The sequence below is a fragment of the Rana temporaria genome, chromosome 3, assembly GCF_905171775.1.
Source record: "Rana temporaria chromosome 3, aRanTem1.1, whole genome shotgun sequence".
Taxonomy (NCBI): Eukaryota; Metazoa; Chordata; class Amphibia; order Anura; family Ranidae; genus Rana; species Rana temporaria.
In genome coordinates this window covers 475,276,137-475,299,314 of record NC_053491.1, presented here as the reverse complement: position 1 = coordinate 475,299,314, position 23,178 = coordinate 475,276,137, and the positions used below count along the sequence as shown (strand labels likewise).

The 23,178-nt window shown below is 41.6% G+C and overlaps 2 protein-coding genes across 2 annotated transcripts in view; both read right to left on the bottom strand.

The window, feature by feature from the left end:
• Positions 1 to 6,712, bottom strand: part of LOC120930706 (olfactory receptor 1468-like) — a 32,457-nt gene extending 25,745 nt beyond the window's left edge. The window contains exons 1-4 of the mRNA XM_040341881.1: positions 6,677 to 6,712; positions 4,400 to 5,298; positions 2,961 to 3,040; positions 2,410 to 2,511 (exon numbers count right to left, since the gene is read on the bottom strand). Of these exons, the coding sequence (XP_040197815.1) occupies positions 2,410 to 2,511; positions 2,961 to 3,040; positions 4,400 to 5,298; positions 6,677 to 6,712 (1,117 nt within the window). The remainder of the gene's footprint in view (positions 1 to 2,409; positions 2,512 to 2,960; positions 3,041 to 4,399; positions 5,299 to 6,676) is intronic.
• A 14,585-nt stretch (positions 6,713 to 21,297) lies between these two features.
• Positions 21,298 to 22,186, bottom strand: LOC120930705 (olfactory receptor 1468-like). The gene has a single exon (XM_040341880.1). The coding sequence runs from the start codon at positions 22,183 to 22,185 to the stop codon at positions 21,298 to 21,300; it is 888 nt and encodes a 295-aa protein (XP_040197814.1). The 5' UTR covers position 22,186.
• Between the last annotated feature and the right edge of the window lie 992 nt (positions 22,187 to 23,178).

Below are 23,178 nucleotides of genomic sequence, written 5' to 3'. Positions count from 1 at the left end.
GCAAGTTGAACGCTGTACAGTTCAGTGCATTACTGCAAGTTTAACGCCATATAATTCTGTTGTTCACTGCAAGTTTAACTCCATATATTTCATTGCATTACTGCAAGTTTAATGCTGTATAGTTTTGTGTGTTACTGCAAGTTTAACGCCATATAGTTCTGTGCGTTACTGCAAGTTTAATGTTGTATATTGCATCGCGTTACTGCAAGTTTAACGCTGTATATTTAATTGCGTTACTGCAAGTTTAACGCCATATAGTTTTGTACATTACTGCAAGTTTAACGCCATATATTTCATTGCATTACTGCAAATTTAAAAACATATATTTAATTGCATTACTGCAAGTTTAACGCCATATAGTTCTGTGCGTTACTGCACATTTGACGCAGTATATTGCAGTATATTATAGTGTATCCATGGAGTGTGTCTGTGTAGTGAATATGCAAATTAAAGTTCATCAAACACTACTTTCCAATGATTGAAGTGCATCCACAACACATTTACACATCTTTATTACATTTTGTTAATAAGCACCCCCCACTCCCCCATCATGTTTGGGAGGACAGCAAGTAGAGGCAGACATTCCTATGGCACTGTAAGGGGGCCAGTAGCATATTTGTTCACAGTCAAAAGTGGATGTGGTCAGTCTTCAGGCAGACATAATTTCCTCTGTTTAGTGATGTTGCCCATGCTATCCAGCCACAGTATGCATAGGAGGTGGAGGAATAGCTTGCTAAACCGTCCTCATCCTGCTTACCCAAACAGAGACTGTTGCACAGTCCCCTTGCAGCTGTCAGAGTAGCAAAATCTGCCTCCTTGTCCACAGCTATTCTTGCCATAGCTCCAACATCGGGTATGGAGGAGTCAGCAAAGTTATTTGAACACAGCATCAGCCAAACCGGAAGTGACGATCTTAATTTGATGAGCGAGTGAGTGTGAGACACAGATTAAACACCACGGGTCCGTTGTGACCACAATACACCACCACTTGCTGTAAACAGGAGGATTTGTTTATTGATTTTCTGGTGTGGATTTTAGGAGAACCCTTCCCAAAACGTTAGAAAAAAAATTGCGTCGAGTTCCCCCAAAATCAATACCAGACCCTTATCTGAGCATGCAGCCTGGCAGGTCAGGAAAAGGAGATGAGCTAGTCCCCCTCCTGAACCATACAAGGCCACATGCCCTCAACATAGGGTGTGCTTTGGGACAGGGAGAGCTCCGGTATGGATTTTGGGGGACCCAACACCATTTTTTTTTACTATTTTTTACCGGCAATTTTTTTTCTTATTCAGCTGTCAGCGGGGCAGCCCATTGACAGCTGATGACTCATCGGTTGTCAAGGATATCACGGCCGGCATTCCTGGCCGTGCTCCTTAACAACCGGATTTTAGCTTTGCCCTGATTGGGCAAAGTTTTGCCCAATCAGGGCGCAGATTGCACTATGCAATGTGCAGTGCATTGCAGGGGGCAAACACCTGCCAAACACCCTGCCAATTCGGGTGTTCCCTGAACGGGGCGAACAGCCAATGACCCTTCATCAATTTAGGATACAGGAGAAACTATGGAGAGCTGTGTGTAGACAGGTGGGGGTCTGCCTCTTTCGTGGCCAAAGCAGGCAGCTGGGATACCCCCTACTAGGTTAACGCACTGACACACTGACCTTCTGGGCATTCCAGACCTTTCTGGAAGGGGAAGATTGCTTGACATTGAAAGGAGAGGCATGAGGGGAAACAGCACACTGGAACATGGACTTAACCCTTTCCTTTCTCTCTGGAGCGATTCCCCTGAAGATGGGCACAAGGGATACCTATCTAACCTTATGGAACTGATGACTTATTTATGAGAAAATTCTATCCTACTGAACTGTGTTGGGCCTGGGGCCTGAATGTCTGTTGTTGCATTGCATTCTTAAATAAAAAATATGTTTGTCTACATGTTGCCTTTGTGTAAGTTCTTCAGTTAACGCAGTGGATGTGGTGAGAGAGCAATAGTCTTAGTGATGCCACCTGGCTGTTGAGCCCTGGGAGAAGTGGGCCAGCATCTAGATACCCCTGGGAGTGAGGGGGAACAGCTACACAACCAGGAGGGTTGACAAAGACTCTGGTCATCGGCACGCACCCACATCGAGTGGAACCTCCGGGACTTGACAGTTTGCCAATGAAAAAGTACTAGTTGGAGGTTAATTATTTACTACCTACTTTTACATGTAACAGAGGTTCTAAAAATATATGTTCATGATAGGTTCACTTTAAAGTGTATATCTACTATTGTAGCCAACTTTAAGAAAACCCTACTATAAGTTTGTTATGTGTTCCTATTCACAGAGCATACCTAAAAAATGTTTTAAATATATCCTTAGTTGTTGGATGTTTCTGAGCAGAAGGAAACATGTTTTAAATATATCCTTACCTTTTGGATGTTTCTGAGCAGAAGGTGTCATGGCTGACTGCAAGCATTTCTTAGCTAGCTTGGCGTGTTCTGTCTGGGCTGGGGACTGGCTGAGTTCAGTTCCTATTAACATACACTATAGAAGCCAAGCTCCTATGGTAAACACAGCTTCTCAGCCCCCCCCCCATAATAAAGAGTATAATTTATGCTTGTAGGAAGTTCCAAAAAGAGCATCTGAAAACAAAGGCTGCAATTTTTTATTTTTGAGTTTTGCTATATGTCTGTGAAATGTAATGAATGTAAAATAGGTATTAATTGATCCAATGGATGCAAAACTGGAAAAACCTTTCAAATTGTAAATTCATTATTAACAGACTTTTTTAATATGCATTTTATACCCCAAACCATTTTTGATGTCTTTATTCCTTAAAGTGTGTTTAAAAGGGGTTTAAAAAGAACCCTACTATGTGTCTGTTATGTGTCATGGCTGACTGCAAGCATTTCTTAGCTAGCTCAGTGTGAGCTATCCCAATACCTGGGTCAGGGGGTTATTTACTAATAATGGAACGTACCAAAATCTGGTGCAGCTCTGCTTCCGGGTTTTAGGCTCTGTTCACATCTTGGCATATCAGGCGACAGTCTCTGTAAAATCCTGCAAACAGAATTGCGGGATGCCTTTTGCTCTAAATAAGCTATTGTACTTCTTTTGGGTGACAGGCATCCTGTGATTCTGTTTGTGTGTTTTTACCCCGATTGTCGAGCCGGGTTTTGGGTCCTATTGAAAGTGACAGGAAACACACGGACATCCCATGATTTGCCGCTATTTCGAATCACTCGCTGTGATTTCGCCCACAATTCAGAACACCTTAGGCCCGGATTCACGTAGACTCACGTATCTTTGTGCGAGCGTAACGTATCCTATTTACGTTACGCCTCCGCAACTTTGACAGGCAAGTGCCGTATTCTCAAACCAAAGTTGTGGCGGCATAGCGTAAATAGGCCGGCGTAAGCCCGCCTAATTCAAATGTGGTAGATGTGGGCGTGTATTATGTTAATTTAATGTGACCCCACGTAAATTACGCTTTTTACAAACAGGGCATGCGCCGTCCATGAAAGTATCCCAGTGCGCATGCTCCAAATTAACCCGCAAGAAGCCAATGCTTTCGACGTGAACGTAAATGACGCCCAGCCCTATTCGCGAACGACTTACGCAAACGACGTAAAATTTTCAAAATTCGATGCGGGAACGACGTCCATACTTAACATTGGTACGACGCATGTACGCCTCATATAGCAGGGGTAACTTTATGCCGGGAAAAGCCTAACGTAAATGGCGTATCTGTACTGCGTCGGCTGGGCGTACGTTCATGAATTCGCGTATCTAGCTGATTTACATATTTCTACGCATAAATCAGCGTACACGCCCCTAGCGGCCAGCGTAAATATGCAGTTAAGATACGACGGCGTAAGAGACTTACGCCAGTCAGATCTAATACAAATCTATGCGTAACTGATTCTAAGAATCAGGCGCATAGATACGACGGCTCAGACTCAGAGTTATGACGGCGTATCTGGAGATACGACAGCGTAGCTCGTACGTGAATCCGGGCCTTATTGTCAAAGTTTAATTGAACAAGTTTAAATTAGAAGCTGATTGGCTACCATGCACAGCTGCATCATATTCCGAGTGGACCAAGTTTATTAAATCTCCCTTACGGTGTTCAAATTAAGTATATCTGATGATATAGCTGCCTCCAGATAGGGTTAATTATGGTAAACACAGCTTCTCAGCCCCTCTCATGACAAAGAGAACCCAGTAGAATTACTCCTTGTTGGAAGTTAAAAAAACATATTAAAAGAAAAGCTTTTTTTTTTTTAAATGTTGCTATGTCTATGGAGACATGTAATAAATATAAAATAGGTATTAACTCAGTTGAATAGAAATATCCTTAAAAATACAAAATCATTATTAACATTGATGTTCTATACTTTTTTAATATGCATTATATACCCTAAAGCATTTTTGATGTCTTTATTCCTCAAACTGTATATAATAGGGTTTATAAAGGGAGTAAACACTGTGTACATCAAAGTCAGTATCTTACTGATTATCTGTGACTTCCCTTCATTTGGAAGAACATACATGGAGATTAGAGTCCCATAAAATATAGACACAACTGTCAGATGGGAGCTGCAAGTAGAAAAGGATTTCAGTCTCCCCGAAACGGATGAAATCTTTAATATGGTTAAAGCAATGTAGATATATGAAAGGACTATCAAGAGGAATGGCAACACTGTGACAGCAGTACTAAGCAATGTGGACTTCATCTGAACGATGGATGCGTCTGAGCAAGAAAGTTTCAACACAGGAGCAAAATCACAGAACAATTGATCAATAGTATTTGGCCCACAGAATTCTAATGAACACACACCATGTATTAGAACAGATGCTACAGAATAACTTAACAGCCAGGCTACAAAAGCAAAAATAATACAAAGCACTTGGCTCATAATGGAGACATAATGTAAAGGATAACAGATGGCTAGATAGCGGTCATAGGACATCACCATCAGAATAAAACATTCAGATGTTACTGATACAATACAAAAATAAAGCTGTGTGATGCATCCAGGAAAAGATATGGATGGTTGCTCATGTAGGACAATATTAAGCATGTTCGGGGCAATATCAGTAATCAATATGATGTCAGATACAGACAGCTGGACAAGGAAGAAGTACATGGGAGAATGGAGGGATTTGCTGTAGGACACCAGTGTGATGATCAGGAGGTTTCCACATATTGTCACACAATACATCAAAAGGATTAAGGTGAAGACCAAAAGGTTAAATCTGCCAATATTTCGGAATCCCAACAAGAAAATTGTTGTAAAATTACTATTGGGTATGATCTGTGTGACAATATTAAAAAGATTATGTAAATATACAAAACAGCTTGTATAAATATCTATATATATATATATATATATATATATATATATATATATATATATTTTTTTTTTTGTTTTGTTTTGTTTTTTAAGCAAAGTGCCTTTGGCGCGGCTTTTATATTGTTTTTATTTTTCTGTCATCACACGCTAGCCGCTGCCTAAAAATTGTGTTGTGTTAGCGCGGTTTTTTGTTGTATATTTGCCTAGAGAATATAATGGTGGGTTTTGCAATTTTTTTATGTCACCCAGGATTTAAATGCACAAAAACACAATATAATACTCAATTTATTTTGTAAAATAAAAACAATGATTTTACACTGACTAAATAGATACACAACATGTCATGATTTAAAAATTGCACAGGCTTGTGGAATGGTGCCATACTATGGTACTTAAATATCTCCATAGGCACAACTTTAAAAGCCTTTAAAGGTTAACAGTTTAGAGTTAGGCTGGGTTCACACTATTGCGAATTGGATGTGGGTTTCCCCGAATCCAATTCGTATGTCAGGAGATTGTGAACGGCACAAATTGCAGTCCTGTGCATCTTCTGGTCAATTTCAGGTCCGAATTCAGCCCAAAATTCAGACCGAAATCGCACCTGAAACTGTGAATGGGGATGCACCGGACCCCTGCTGTGAGACACTCCGAGCTCTAGTGTGAACCCAGCCTTACACAGAAGATCTGGTGCTATAATTATTACTATCACTCTGATGTTCTCTGAGATATCTCACATGTGTGGTTTGATCGCTGTTTACATATGCATGCAGAACTGACACATACTGTTAGTTTGCCTTTGCACCTTAGCATGGTTTGTTTGTTTACATGTATTGGAACCCGGAAATGACAAAATATTCATTGCTTCCAGTTTCTAATATCACAGAGATGATTACTGATGGTCCTTGATCACATCTATGGTAAACCAACAGAACGACCAGCTTCAGTCCCGGGTTGACGGGAGAGTCAGAGAGGCATCGGAGGGTGGAGGGAGGGCGAAGCCTCTTCCAATGGCTGTAAAGCATTCCAGTGGCTAATTAGTCACTAGGATTGCTTTTACTTGAAAGATAATTGCCTGCCTGAAAAAAACAATACAGGAACGATGTCTGTAGCTGCGGGCATCATCTTGGTATAACCACTAAGACCGGGTGATGTATTTGTACATTTTCTGGTCTTAAAATAACAATAATATTTTTATTTGTAATTTTATTTGTAAATAAAGATTTACAGTAATATGTTATCAGGAGTAGGTGTTTAAATATTTATGGTGCGTTATCATAAAATAAATTCTATGATGGAAGATGGTTAATTTAAAAAATACCAAAAAAAAGAATGCACTTACCATATTTTCTGTTGACGCTTGATGAAAATCATCCATATGTGGTTATTTTCCAGCATAAAGTAAACCAAAACAATACTTTGTTAAACAACTTATGAAGATATAATAATAAATCATTTGTGTCTAAGGCCCCTTTCACACAGGCTTTCCGATCAGGTCCGCCTATCAGTTTTTTAGGTGGACCTGATCGGAGCCTCCATTCACTCCTATGGAGCGGGGAATGTCCGCGGCAACATGTCCGCTGACACCTGCTGCTATCCAATCCTATTCTGTCCATGAAATCCAGACAGATGGTGACCCTATTTTCCATCCTTTTGGCAGATCGAATTAGATAGGATCGGATGAAAACGGACAGGTGTTCCATTTTCACCTGATCTCCTCATAGAGGAGAGTGGGGCTCGAAAAGGCCATCTCAGCACAGTGAGCCGGACAGACCTGTTATCTGGCCACTCAGTGGAGATCAGCAGAGTGTTCCCCCCCGCTGAGCAAAGCAGGGTCTGCCGGGTGGAAAGGACCCTAAAGAACAGTACATAGTCCTAAAAATTAACTGTTGTCATCAGTTTATAAACAAAAATGTAAGATAAGACCTACAACAAAAACAAATCTCTCCAGCAGAAGCATGGCCAGCAGTAAAAACTGAACGGTTCTAGTACTTTTCTGATCTATTCAAAATAAAAAGAAAAATGTTTTGCCTGTTAATGCAGTACATTTGAATGAATGGATGAGAGTTGAATAACGTCAGTATATAATTAAAGAATGTATTACACTTACTGTACAGATGCAGAAGCTCTACTTTTAAAGCTTGTTTGCAGCTCCTGGTTAATGCATCTTTAAAGAGCCTCAATGATCCCACAGGGAGCAAGCAATATCTCTGCTGATTTATGCATGTGACTAATACAATTAAAACTGAATATAAGTAGATTATGTTTTATTAAATGTACAATTTTTATTTATAAAAAATGCAACTCATTCATTAAAGGTTTAGGATAGCATGAACATATTTGAGGGCACATTTTCAGTTTCAGTAACACCCTCAGCATTGTTACTGAGGGAGAAAGTTTCAAGCCTCGTAAACACGATCAGTCCATCCGATGAGAACGGTCTGAAGGACTGTTGTAATCGGTTAACCGATGAAGCTGACTGATGGTCCATCGCGCCTACACACCATCGGTTAAAAAAAACGATTGTGTCAGAACGCGGTGACGTAAAACACAACGACGTGCTGAAAAAAATGAAGTTCTATGCTTCCAAGCATGCGTCGACTTGATTCTGAGCATGCATGGTTTTTTAACCGATGGTTTGCCTACTAACGATCGGTTTTGACCTATCGGTTAGGAATCCATCGGTTAAATTTAAAGCAAGTTGGCTTTTTTTTAACCGATGGTTAAATAACCTATGGGACCCACACACGATCGGTTTTGACCAATGAAAACGGTCCATCAGACCATTGTCCTTTGGTTAACCTATCGTGTGTACGAGGCCTAAAGCTATTGTAAAGGCTCTGTTTTTTTTTTTTTCTTTACAGTAAATTATACAATCTCCAATCTGGAAACCTGGATTCTGCCTTGTCTACCAATCGTTCTACGTTAATCCAATACTTTTTATATTGCTTTAGCCCAGCTGCCTTGTCAGTTGCTGACTCCCAGGCACTGGAGGCTCCCTTGCCTTCGGAGGAATTTGTGGAGGCACTAAAAGCCACCAAACCAGGCAAGAGTTCATGGCCCAGACGGCTTCACGGCCTTATACTATAAGACCTTTTCAGGCATCCTAGCACCAGGCTTTCTCAGAGTTTTTTATTTGCCTTCCATCAGTTCCTGCGCATCGGAAAGGTTATTGAAAGCTTATGTTGCATTAATCCCCAAAGAAGGGAAAGACCCCACTAATGTAGCTAACTATCGTCCGATCTCCCATTTAAATGTAGATGTGAAGCTTTTTTCCAAAATCTTGGCATTCCGTTTGTCCTACCACGTGCCTGCCTGGGTTGGCCTGGACCATGTGAGGTTTGTCCCTGGTAGAGAGGCAAGGGGCAACATGATCAAAGGGTTAAACTTACATCGCTGGCTTACATCCTCTCATCAGAAGGGCTTCTTCCTGGCAATGGACGCAGAGAAGGTGTTTGACTTTGTCACTGGGGAATCCAGGGCTCTCCCTTGCGTCAGAGGGGGACGGAGTCATGTGACGGGTGGCCCCGCCTCACCTATATAAGAGCTGTCACTGGCTCAAGCCACGTCATTCGCCGGGCTGTCTCCGGTGGAGACAGGCGGTGATGCGTGCGGCTGGATCCTGGACCTGGATAAAGAGATCTTCTCATCGCTGGACCCCGGTGAAGAGGAGATCACCCATCGCAGGATACTGACAGCATTGGAGCGGAGACCGAGAGTGAATTACCACCGCTGAATTTTTATTTTATTTTTTTAAATAAAGGACTTTCTCCACAGTGTGTATGTTTTATTTTTCCAGTTCTTTACACTTTCTTAGTGAAATGGTAGAGGTACAATGTACCCCATTACCAATTCACATAGTGGAGGATGGGATCTGGGGGTCCCCTTTGTTAAAGTCTTCCAGATTACGATCAGCCCCCCGCCCGCAGACCCCCACAACCACCGGGCAAGGGTTGTGCAAATGAGGCCCTTGTCCCCATCAACATGAGGACATGGTTCTTTGAGGGGTCACAGACCCCCAAAGCATCCTTCCAATTTCGAGGGCATGTGGCCTGGTACGATTCAGGAGTGGGGCGTTCTTTCATCCCCCCTCTTTTCCTGCAGCCAGCCAGGTTGCCTGCTCGGATAAGGGGTCTAATGTGGATTTTTGGGGGAACTCCACGCCATTTTTTTTAAATTTGGGGTGGAGTTCCGCTTAAAATCCACACCAGACCTGAAGGGACTGGAATGGATATTTGGGGGTACCCCACGTCATTTTTTTTAAATTTGACGGCGGGGGTTCCCATTAATATCCATACCAGACCTGAAGGGCCTGGTAATTGAATTTGGGGGGACCCCCACACTTTTTGTTTATTTTTTATGAACGACTTTTCTCTGAATTGCCGGGAGCCAACAATTCATTATACTGTAGCTGCGAGTGATTTTAAGTGACTTTTTTTCCTTCAGAAATTACACTTTGTGCAGGGACAGTTCTAAGCATGGGAAACATGCGCTGCTTCACAGGCATACTATATACTCCCCTAGGTACAAAATTTAAAGGAATATTTCACTTTTATTGTTTCACTTTAAGCATTATTAAAATCACTGCTCCCGAAAAAATGTCAGTTTTTAAAACTTTTTTGCATTGATACATGTCCCCTGGGGCAGGACCCAGGTCCCCAAACACTTTTTAGGACAATAATTTGCATATTGGCCTTTAAAATTAGCACTTTAGATTTCTCCCATTGACTTTAACAGGATGTTCCACGGCTTTTCTAATTTGCCGCAAACACCCCAAATTGTTCGCTGTTCGCCGAACAGGCGAACAGGCAGTGTTTGAGTCAAACATGAGTTTAACCCGAACTCGAAGCTCATCCCTAATAGGCAGGGGCAATAAATGTTGTTCACAGCACACTGGGTAACTCTGCTTGCAACTCAGAAGGATGCAGGACAGGGCTCAGTGCTGCAGCTTATTGAGCCCCCACGTCTCCATACAGCATGGGAAAAGGATCACTATTGGTTGGCAACCCTTCTTGACCACTGTTATAAGGGGAAAGTCTAAGAACTCATCCCACCCCCACAGAGAGTGCAGAAGATTAAATCTTTTGAGGACACCTTAAAGAGAAGTTGATCTAACGCTTTTCCAGACTCTGGTAGGTTACAGTGTCATTGAAAATGTAGTTTTGAGGCTTCTGTTGGTCAAGAGAGGAGCAGTGAAGAAGGCGTCCACCTAAGTGATGCATTTCTGATTTTTTTTAGTCCTTGTCACCCAGGGCTGTCAGCTCCGCATCCCCTCGGCAGCATCTGCATCAAATGGTGGGCGATTTTTTAGGGGCAAAAACATAGATGGAGAGATTTCCAGTCGACGATCCACTGCCTTACTGGGTCATAAGAATAGACCACTGGCAGAACTTGCCCAGTATGCTGTTGAGCTGCTTGGCTGCCCTGCATCCAGCGTGCTTTCCGAATGGGAATTCAGTGTTGCTGGAGGTTTTGTTACTGATCATAGAACACGTCTGTCCACAGACTCCATGGACCATCTGACTTTTATCAAAATGAATTAGTCCTGGATTACCATTAGCTATGAAACTCCTGATGGCAATGTCACTGATTAAGTGTTTTTGGGATGTGGAATCTCTGCAGGACCTCTAGGCTGCCTAGTTTTGTGGATGTTGCTTTCACCTGGAAAAATGTTTTTGGTGTAGGTTTCATGGGCACAATTAACACCCAAAGACCAATTTTTCCACACCTGTTTGACAGGTGCATATCATTAACATTTTTGACAGCAAGGCCAATTCTTGTTTTTATCAAGAGTACCTCTATAAGGTTATGGTGTGAAGGCACCACCGACACCCAAAGACCAACTTTTCCGCACCCGTTACAGGAGTAGAAATCCAAAGTCTGTGGTAGAGACACCAGAATGTATACAAAAGATCTCTAATCTAGATTCCCGCGCACTACATTGTGGCCTCATCATACTAACTGGCCCCCCAAGCCGTTGCTTACAAAATAAAGAAAAATGAAATTTTTGGGGCTTTATAAATATAATTATTCTATACACAGTACAGATGTGCCACTGTAAGGGTAGACTAAGGGGACCCCCAGGCACTATATTGAAAGATTTTTTTTACGTTTATACTTTCACTTTAAGCTCATTTAATTTTTTTTTTTTTTACAAACATTCTTTTCATTGATACATGTCCCCTAGGGCAGTACCCAGACCCCCATAACCATTGTATGCCCAATTACTTGCATATAAGCCTTTCAAAATGGGCACTTTTGATTTTTCATGTTTGGGTCCCATAGACAGGGGGTCACTCAGCCCATCACTATTAATAAGGAGGATAAAGGACCTCAGCTATGAGGATTGATTACATAGATTTGTTAACAACTCTGAATAAGATGTGCTTAAGAGGGGATATGATTTTAATCTACAACTATATAAAAGGCTACACCAGTAACTGTGATAAACATGTGTGCTCTAAGGTCCCTGAAGATGTTAGCATATAGGAGGTTTACCTTGGGGTGTGGAAAAAGTTCCCTACTGTTATAGCAGAAAAAAATATGGAACCACCTCCCCTAAGAAGTGGCACTAGCTGAGACTGTCAACAAGTTTAAAAACAAAAAAAAAATGTAGATGTCTTCTGCAGGAAGCCGAGTAGACAGGACTATGAAATTGATTTACTAAAGGCAAATAGACTGTGCACTTTAGACATGTGCAATTTGTTTCAGTCTGAATTTTTGGTTATTCAGAAATTTGGATGTAACCAAATCGCTGAATGAAATATAAATTAATAGTAACAAACTTCATTGAAATCCGTTAAAATTTGTTTTGTTTATTTATTTTCTAATGAATTCCAACTTTTCATAAAGATTATAACTTGGATTGGTTGAAAAACGATCGACCGATTCAAATTCTGTGTGCAGAAATAGCTGGTTGTTAACCGCTTGCCGACCAGCCGCCGTAAAACCAGTTTTACGGCGGCAGGTCGGCTCGGCTGCGCAAAATCACGTAATATTACGTGATTATGCATCGCCCCCTGCTCACCCCTGGTGCTGCGCACATCCCCAGCGGGCGCGATCACTGCCGGGCACCCAGGATCGCTCGTTACAGAGCGAGAACCGGGAGCTGTGTGTGTAGGGAGAAATAACTCTTTGTCTATTCATACAATGTATGAACAGTGATCTGTCATTTTCCCTAGTCAGTCCCACCCCCCTTCAGTTAGAACACACCTAGGGAACATAATTAACCCCTTCCTCGCCCCCTAGTGTTAACCCCTTCACTGCCAGTAGCATTTTTACAGTAATCAATGCATTTTTATAGCACTGGTCGCTGTATAAATGACAATGGTCCCAAAAATGTGTCAAAAGTTTCCGAAGTGTCCGCCATAAGGTCGCAGTACCGATAAAAATCACTGATCGCCGCCATTACTTGTAAAAAAGAAAATAATAAAAATGCCATAAAATGATCCCCTATTTTGTAGACGTTATAACTTTTGCGCAAACCAATCAATAAACGCTTATTGCAATTTTTTTTATGTAAAATATGTAGAAGACTACGTATCGGCCTAAACTGAGGAAAAAAATATTTTTTATATATATTGATTTTTTTTCAAAATTGTCGCTCTATTTGTGTTCATAGCGCAAAAAAAAACGCAGAGGTGATCAAATACCACCAAAAGAAAGTTCTATTTGTGGGAAAAAAAGGACGCCAATTTTGTTTGGGATCCACGTCGCACGACCGCACAATTGTCAGTTAAAGCGACGCAGTGCCAAATCGCAAAAAGTGGCCCAGTCATTGACCAGCAAAATGGTTCACGGCTGAAGTGGTTAAGCAGCGGGCCAGGAAGCTAGCTGCCCATGTCCTTAATAACCATGAGTCATCATCTGTCAGCAGGACTCCCCACTGACAGATGAATGTAAAGAAAAGAATGCTGGCAATTGCCCGCAATAGAAAAAAAAACACAAAAGCAAAACATAGCCCCCCTCCAGTCCATACTAGGCCCTTTGGGATAGATGAAAGATGTTTATCTTATCCCAGAAATATTCAGATTCAAGCATGTGCTTGATAGAACTTCTGAATTCTTCTGCTTATTCATAGATATTGTCAGGTGACCTGAATCCAGATGACAGATGCACACCGTTGGGTCAGGAGTGCACCACTATGATAGTGGACCCTACGGCTGACTGCTGCGATTGGAACCCTGGGTGGGGCAGGAAGGCAGGTGCACTGGGGGCGCCAACACTGATCCCACAGGGAGCTATAACGTAAGATTACCCAGGGTGCGGAGTCTAAGAGCCCCCAGGGTCTCCCAGCTCACACTCATGGTAGGTTTTAGGAGGATAAGCTAAAGGTCGGGGGGACAAGCAAACAAGGACAAACGGTGAACAAGCCAAAGGTCAAGGGTCACAAGCAGACAGGCATAGTTGAGAACATGCCAAAGGTCAGAGTCACAAGCAAGCGGGGATGGTCAGAAAAACGCCAAGATCGGTAACTAAGACAAACGTAGAGCACGCGAAAATCAGGAAACAGGAAACCTGTTGAGGCTAGGGTGGAGCCACACTGAGGGAAGATTACATAACCATGCAGGTGTGAGAGAGCAAGCCCTAAGGCTGATACACAGACAAGATAAGAGACAGACAGGTCATGAAAGTATTACTGCAAGGTCATGACAGATATAAAGACAACCGTAGGAACAGAAAGGTTACACATACAGTCACATATTTCTAGTAAGCAAGAAAGCCATGCATGCTGTAACGCTAATAGAAAACATAAAATAGGGTTACCAAGAACATTGTTTCTCTACTCTTGTCTTCAAGTATCCCAACATTTCCAGTTTTCAAGATTTATTTTACCTAGACAAGTTGTGTCATGTACCTAGTATTCTTACCTACCAGAGATTCTCATTACATCACTAGTGGAAAAAACATTCGCCCATCCCTAATTTTTAGCATAGACTGAAAAAAAGTATTGGTTTCTTTGGTTCCGGCCATGGAGCTGAGCCAGAGAAAGCTACACATCTATGACTAGCCTAAGAGCATGTGGTACAGGTCTAGATTTTAGTCAGTGAAGTTCTTCATAATGAAGTTCAATGCCTCATCCTAACTGTCTTAAAATCCCAATGAGGGGAGGGGGGCCGGTGCCTGCAGCTACAGGAGATGGTTGCACTGCGATAGAGCTCCAGGAAAGCAGGAAATGGCGTGCCCCCCAGTACATACCAGGCCCTTTGTGTCTGGTGTAAATTTTAGTGGAACCCTTCCCAAAACGTTATAAAAAATGGCAAGGGCCCCCCCCAAAATCAATACCAGACCCTTATCCAAGCACGCAGCCTGGCAGGTCAGGAAAGGGGGGATGAGTGAGTCTCCCTCATGAACCATACCAGGCCACATGCCCTCAACATGGGATGTGCTTTTTTAGACAAGGAGAGCTCCTATATGGGTTTTGGGGTACCCAACACCATTTTTTTTACTACTTTTTACCGGCAATTTTCTTTATTCAGCTGTCAGCAGGGAAGCCCATTGACAGCTGATGACCTATGCTAATATGACATTGACTATTGGGTTTATTAGAAACTGTGGACTTGTTTGCTATAAAGATACTTCTCCAAATTGACTTAAATATTGATACTGATACATTCCACCTGGGAAAAGTCCAAATCAACTTGAAGTATCAAAAAAAAGGGGGGAAGAAAAGTGAAGAAGTTATCAACCATGTAGCCAGCTGCTAATTAGATGCATTAATTGAGTGAAAAGTCAATTTTGAAATATAGCATCCTCTGCTGATTGATTGCAATATATTAGGATACTTATCGGTTGTCCTGTTTACCAAACAAACATACAGCAGTAGAAATGTTCTCCTGCTAACTAATAGCTGTGCTTAGCTGAGTAAAAGCAGTATACAGCCGTCCTGTGTATCACAAGATGTTGCAGTTACATTGGATATTCAATGACACCTGAATGGAGGACGACCAGGAAAGTTCATAAAGGCATGTTGTTTAATATAACACAGGGTATGCTTACCCACCCAATGGTACAGATATCGAGCACCCAGTGACAGGAACTCGTATGTCATCCCGGTAACTGCGGTGAATCCTGCAGAGTTTGCAGCGGCTTATCACAATGATATCTTGTCCTAATGGACAGATCTGGCCGGTGGCGTGCCTCTGGCTGTGCCGCGTTCACTAGGTAGACTGCAGCGGCAACTCGTTCACTCGAAACTCTGAGCCAGCTCGTGCAAACAGCGACAGGTCACATGATTCCTTCCGTCGGGTTTCACGGGACGTGCAGACAATGAGGCTGTAGATGATATCAGGCAACTGCAGTAGATGTGCTTGACCACTGGGGGCAATGCATCAATGCCCAATTAGTCATTGAAAAAATATCTGTGTGGAGGGGGTTTGGCTACAGATGAGGGGGGATTATCCCAGAGTCAGATCCTTGTCCTGGCATCAACGCGTTTCGTGATCAACTGATCACTTCTTCTGGATGTGCACCAGATCAAGGACATAACTGTCCCTGAAGGGGTCCTCCTTGTGAGTATAGACGTTGATTCCCTCTATACGTCTATTCCCCATGAATATCTTGGCGGTTCATCAGTTTTTGGAAAAGAAGTTTCACCAGATGGGTATTCAAAATGAGTTTATCCTGGAGCTGCTGGAACTGCCACAAAAGAACAATTTCTTTCAGTTCACTAACACAAATTTCCAGCAACTCCAGGGAACATCTATGGGTGCCCTGTGGGCTCCGGCCTATGCCTGCCTCCACTTGGGATGGTGGGAAGTGGGAAGAAGATACCTTGTTTGCTTCGTTAATGTACCTCAGCCATGTTTTAACCTGGCTGAGGTACATAGACGACGTGTTCAGGATATGGGCAGGCACCCAGGGGGAATTAACTCAATTCAAAATACCCGGAATATACGTCTTACCTATGTATCAGATACCCATGAAATTTCTTTCCTTGATTTGAGGATTAGGATCAATAAGGGGAAACTATTTACTCAAACCTTTTGTAAACCCACAGCAGCTAATACCCTTTTAGGGGCAGATAGCTATCACCCGAATCTCTGAAATGCGGAATACCAGTGGGAAGTTTCTGCCTATACGGAGAAACTGTTCCAATGAAACTGACTATCAAAGGGAATCAGAATCCCTGTATCAGCGATTCAGAGAACGGTTTATGGACATAGGACATTACATAGAGCCAAACGTATGGCTAGTAGTCACCCACGAGGTGAACTTTTACAGACTAAAAAGGACAAGGTGTTAGAACAGGATAGTCCGGTTAGATTTATCACCCCCTTTGGGATGCAATGGCACCAGATGAGAACAATGCTAGCTGAACATTGGCATATTCTAACAGGATGCCAAGTGCTTAAGGGGATAGTGGGAGATAGACCCCTGATTACAGCCAAAATAGCAAAAAATCTCAGGGATGAGTTAGTGCGTAGTGAGTGTAAACGCCCAATAGATCAAAACTGGTTAACAGATATGCCACGTACCACAGGGCATATGTTTGCATGTGGTCACTGTGGCACCTGTAGTTTCGTGGAGAAAACTAAGACATTCCAAGACTCTGGTTCTAAGGAAGTCCTTGAAATAAAATCATTCATTAACTGTAGTACATCTAGAGTTTTGTACATTCTGGTATGTCCGTGTCATCTACTCTACGTAGGCAAAACAAAACGCCAACTCAGAATCAGATTTTCTGAACACCTGAAAAACATCCGTTTGAAAGAAGAAACCCCTATAGCACAACATTTTCTTCAGTACCATCAAGGAAAAACCACGGGACTTAAAGTAAAGGGCTTTTATGCTCTAGATTAGGGATGAGCTTCATATTCGAGTCGAACTCATGTTCGACTCGAACATCGTATGTTTGATCGTTCGTCGAAATACGAACAAAATGAGTCGTTCGCGCCAAATTCGAGTTACGTTTCACAGACCATAATTCACTGTGGCATCGCTCGCTGATGATTGGCCAAGCATGCACTATGACCCGCATGCTTGGCCATTCACAGCTTGCAAAAAACGGAGAGCCATAATTGGCCAAAGCCAGGGTGGCTTTAGCCAATTATGGCTCAGGGGGTTTAGTACACGCCCCACACTATAAAAGGCCGCCTGCAGGTCGGCCTTGTGTAGTGTGTTGCGGTGGTTAAGAGAGGACAGAGAGAGTGTCATGTTTTGCAGGTAGATAGAGCAGGCAGGCAGGCTAGTCAGTTAATGTTACAGTGTGTAGAGGATATATATACATCCCAGGTGTTGTACATATATTTATACACTGTATAGTTTAGCTAGATCAGTTCTTCCTAAATTACTGGCAGGCAGGTGATTGTGCTAGCTGCAGTATTCTTACGTGGTTTATTGCCTGTGTCCTCTGTAGTTTGCACCTAAAGCTACTTGGTGTGTACTGGCCGTGTCCTCTGTAGTTTGCACCTAAAGCTACTTGGTGTGTACTGGCCATGCTCTGTAGTTTGCACCTAAAGCTACTTGGTGTGTACTGGCCGTGCTCTGTAATTTGCACCTAAAGCTACTTGGTGTGTACTGGCCATGCTCTGTAGTTTGCACCTAAAGCTACTTGGTGTGTACTGGCTGTGTGTTCTGTAGTTTGCACCTAAAGCTACTTGGTGTGTACTGGCCGTGTGCTCTGTAGTTTGCACCTAAAGATTCAGGAGCAGTGATTTTAATGATGCTTAAATAAAAAATGAAAAATTCCTTTAAGTATTGTACCTGCTGGGTGTCTATAGTATGCCTGTGAAAACGTCTTTGAGAACCCGGGTCTTGCCCGAGGGAACATGTATCAATGGAAAAAAAGTTTTAAAAACTATTTTTTTCAGGAGTCCTAAAAAAAACGACCGTTTTTAAAACTTTTTTTTCATTGATAGTGACATGTTCCCTGGGGCAAGACCCGGGTTCTCAAAGAGGTTTTCACAGGTATACTATAGACACCCAGCAGGTACAATATTTAAAGGAATTTTTCTTTTTTTTTTATTTAAGCATCATTAAAATCGCTGCTCCTGAAAAAACTACAGTTTTTAAAAAAAAATTCCATTGATACATGTTCCCTGGGGCAAGACCCGGGTTCTCAAAGACGTTTTACAACAATAACTTGCATATTAGGCTTTATAATGAGCACTTTTGAATTCGAATGTTTGAGTCTCATAGACGTCAATGGGGTTCTAAATATTTGCGCGAACGTTCGGTCCGTTCAAAGGTTCTGGTGGGTGTTCGGCTCATCCCTACTCTAAATCTTCCAGAAAGATGTGGTGACTTTGATTCAGTGCTGATTAAAATAGAAAAATCGTGGATATTTAGGCTCCAGACACTTCAGCCTAAGGGCTTGAATACTGAACTCAGCCTGAAAATTTTTCTGGAGCCATAATATCCAATATTCTAAGCACATGTATTGAATTTATGTGTTATCCACCTAGATGGCCTGTACACAGGTGTCTACTATTCATATTTATGGTTCCTGAATAGACAAATGAATGTAATACATGTAGAACCTGGGTAGTATATATCCTTTATCACAAATTTATCCATGTCCTTTTTAGATATTAAATAGGTCCTCTCTGTCATGTAATGATAAATATATCAAAATTGGAAGGGCAATTCCCGTATAGGACAGTATAGCCTAAATAATTTTTTTTCAAATAGGGGTTGACATTCCTTAATCTATCATTTGCCTTGCCATATATCTACGTTGTTTGATAAAACCTTTCTATTTAGAATGTGTTTTTAATCTACGGTTTAGCTTTAACACACATGTAATGTTTGGTTGCCACCACAAGATGGTGCTATATAGTTTGTAAGCTGTTAAGTATATGATTGGCCATATTGCCCTATTTAAGTAGAGAAACCTTCTTTAAACTGCACATCCAGAAGAAGTGATCAGTTGATCACGAAACGCGACGATGCCCGGCGAGGATCTGACTCTGGGATAATCCCCCCTCATCTGTAGCCGAACCCCCTCCACACAGATATTTTTTCAATGACAAATTGGGCTTTGATGAATTGCCCTCAGTGGTCAAGCACATCTACTGCAGTTGCCTGATATCGTCTACAGCCTCGCTGTCTGCACGTCCCGTGAAACCTGACGGAAGGAATCACGTGACCTGATGCTGTTTGCACGAGCTGGCTCAGAGTTCCGAGCGAACGAGTTGCCGCCACAGTCTACCTAGTGAACGCGGCACAGCCAGAGGCACGCCACTGGCCAGATCTGTCCATTAGGACAAGATATCATTGTGATAAGCCGCTGCAAACTCTGCAGGATTCACCGCAGGTACCGGGATGACATACAAGTTCCTGTCACTGGGTGCTTGATATCTGTACCATTGGGTGGGTAAGCATACCCTGTGTTATATTAAACAACATGCCTTTATGAACTTTCCTGGTCTGCCTCCATTCAGGACTCAGGCTGTCATTGAATATCCAATGTAACTGCAACATCTTGTGATTCACAGAACGGCTGTATACTGCTTTTACTCAGCTAAGCACAGCTATCAGTTAACATTTCTACTGCTGTATGTTTGTTTGGTAAACAGGACAACCGATAAGTATCCAAATATATTGCTATCAATCAGCAGAGGATGCTATATTTCAAAATGTACTTTTCACTCCATTAATGCATCTAATTATCAGCTGGCTACATGGTTGCTAACTTCTTCACTTTTCTTTCCCCCCTTTTTTTTTTGATACTTCAAGTTGATTTGGACTTTTCCCAAGTGAAATGTATCAGTATCAATATTTAAGTCAATTTGGAGAAGTATCTTTGTAGCAAACAAGTCCACAGTTTCTGATGATCCCAATAGTCATTGTCATATTATTAGACACATTTTTGTCCGGACTTTAAGGGGGCTAATTAATTTAGGCACTGAGAGAGGGTGGAAAAGGTCCCAGTTTGATCTTTTAGTATATGCAACATTGTACTATACTCTTTTATGTGTGTTTTTATTGTTTTTGTGTATGTTCTGTAGGAACTCCTCCTCCGGTGGAGATGGTTATACCACTCCGGATGAGCTTTTTTTGATACTTTTTTTGCATTCACCAATAAAGTCCTTTTGCTTAGAGCTGATAGTTGTATGTTGTGGTTGATTCACCTATACATTTTCTGTTGAGACCTTCAGTCCCAACTCCCATAATTTTTGTTTTCTATGTATTACATTGTTTAATAGGAGGATCCCGTTTGCTTGAGGACGAATCAATACAACAGCACACTTGCTATCTATCCCAGAAGGATTCAGGCATTGTATTTCATTTTTAATAAATGTAACATACTGTACAGTATATACTCAAGTATTTCAGCCCTTTTTTTAGGCTAAAAAACTGCCCCTCGGCTTATACTTGAGTGAGCCGTACCTTTCATGACTAAAACACGCTGTGTCTCCCACTGTGTAATGCTTTCTGTTCGCCCGTCCATTGTAACAAAGCCCCGGCCTCCTCCTCGTCTGTAATAGGCGCCCCCGCTTACTCCTCGTCTGTGATAGGCACCTCGTCTCCGCCTCGTCTGTGATAGGCGCCCTGCCGCCTCCTCGTCTGTGATAGGCAGAACCCCAGCCTCCTCATCTGTGATAGGCGGAAAACTGATACAGTTTCCCAGCATCGTATCAGTGTTCCTCTATCGTGGATGGACGAGGAGGAGGCGGGGCTTTGTTTCAATGGACAGCGGAACAGACTGCATTACACAGGAGACACATGCTGCTTTAGTAATGAAAGGTACGACTGCAACTGGGCACAGTGGGACTGCAACTGGGCACAATTGGACTGCAAATGGGAACAGTGAGACTGCAGATGGACATTGTTTACCCAGTAGCTGCTGCATTTTCCCACCCTAGGCTTATACTTGAGTCAATATGTTTTCCCAGTTTTTTGTGGTAAAATTAGGTGCCTCGGCTTATATTCAGGTCGACTTATATTCGAGTATATACGGTAGGTAATAACTCTGTTGGATGCAAAAATAGAAATATCCTTTAAAATTCAAAATCATTATTAACATTGATGTTCTAGACTTTTAATTTGAATTATATATCCCAAAGCATTTTTTATGTCTTTATTCCTCAAACTGTATATAAAAGGGTTTATAAAAGGAGTAAACACTGTGTACATCAAAGTCAGTATCTTACTGATCATCTGTGACTTCCCTTCATTTGGAAAGACATACATGGAGATTAGAGTCCCATAAAATATAGACACAACTGTCAGATGGGAGCTGCAAGTAGAAAAGGATTTTAGTCTTCCCGAAACGGATGAAATCTTTAATATGGTTAAAGCAATGTAGATATATGAAAGGACTATCAAGAGGAATGGCAAAACTGCGACAGCAGTACTAAGCAAGGTGGACTCCATCTGAACGATGGATGCGTCTGAGCAAGAAAGTTTCACCACAGGAGCGAAATCACAGAACAATTGGTCAATAGTATTTGGCCCACAGAATTCTAATGAACACACACCATGTATTAGAAAAAATGCTACAGAATAACTTAACAGCCAGGCTACAAAAGCAAAAATAATACAAAGCACTTGGCTCATAATGGAGACATAATGTAAAGGATAACAGATGGCTAGATAGCGGTCATAGGACATCACCATCAGAATAAAACATTCAGATGCTACTGATACAATACTAAAATAAAGCTGTGTGATGCATCCAGGAAAAGATATGGATGGTTGCTCATGTAGGACAATATTAAGCATGTTCGGGGCAATATCAGTAATCAATATGATGTCAGATACAGACAGCTGGACAAGGAAGAAGTACATGGGGGAATGGAGGGATTTGCTGTAGGACACCAGTGTGATGATCAGGAGGTTTCCACATATTGTCACACAATACATCAAAAGGATTAAGGTGAAGATCAAAAGGTTAAATTTGCCCATATTTTGGAATCCCAACAAGAAAATTGTTGTAAAATTACTATTGGGTATGATCTGTGTAACAATATTAAAAAGATTATGTAAATATACAAAATAGCATGTAAAATATCTAGATAAATCTAGATAAATCTAGATAAATCTAGATAAATAGAAATTCTAATTTTACAAAATGTTTATATAAATTCATTTTTTTTTTTTTTTTTAAGTTTTTTTAAGTTTTGGATTTGAGTTCTAAGGCTAGGAAGAGGTTGGAAATAAAAATAAAGGGGCAATCTTCAAATGGGACCCTTTTTCTGTTGATAACTGTCTAATGCCGCGTACACACGATCGGAAATTCCGACTAGAAAAACTTGGATTTTTTTCTGACGGAATGTTTCATACACACGGTCACACAAATCTTGTCGGAAATTCCGACCGTCAAGAACACGGTGACGTACAACACGTACAATGAGCCGAGATCAATGAAGTTCAACAGGCAGTTTGGCTCTTCTGCCTGATTCTGAGCATGCATTAACAGACGAATAGAGAACCTGCTCTCAATATTTTGTTGGCGTAAATCCTGACAGAAAAAGTCTTCTGGAGCCTACTGTACACACGGTCGTAATTTCCGACAAAAAAGCTCACATCTGACTTTTCTTGTCGGAATTTCTGATCGCGTGTACGCGGCATTAGAGGGCATTTTTCTAATCGTGGAAATATTTGATTTCACTTCATATTCTGACTACAGGACAGGAAGGAAAATAAAATCTAACCAAGTGCACACAGCTGCCAAAAAACATGGCAAGAGGTTTTAACTACTTCCTACTATATGAAAAGTTTAAAATAAAAAAAGTTTATGTTTAGATTCTTTAAGATTTGTGTACTGTAGATCTCTTAAAAACATATAGTGATAAAAACACATTTGATAATTATGTCTAGTTTCCATGAACTGTTAACATGTTTAACCACTTGAAGACCAGGCGTATTCTGATACTTTTAGTATACAAATCTGTATTT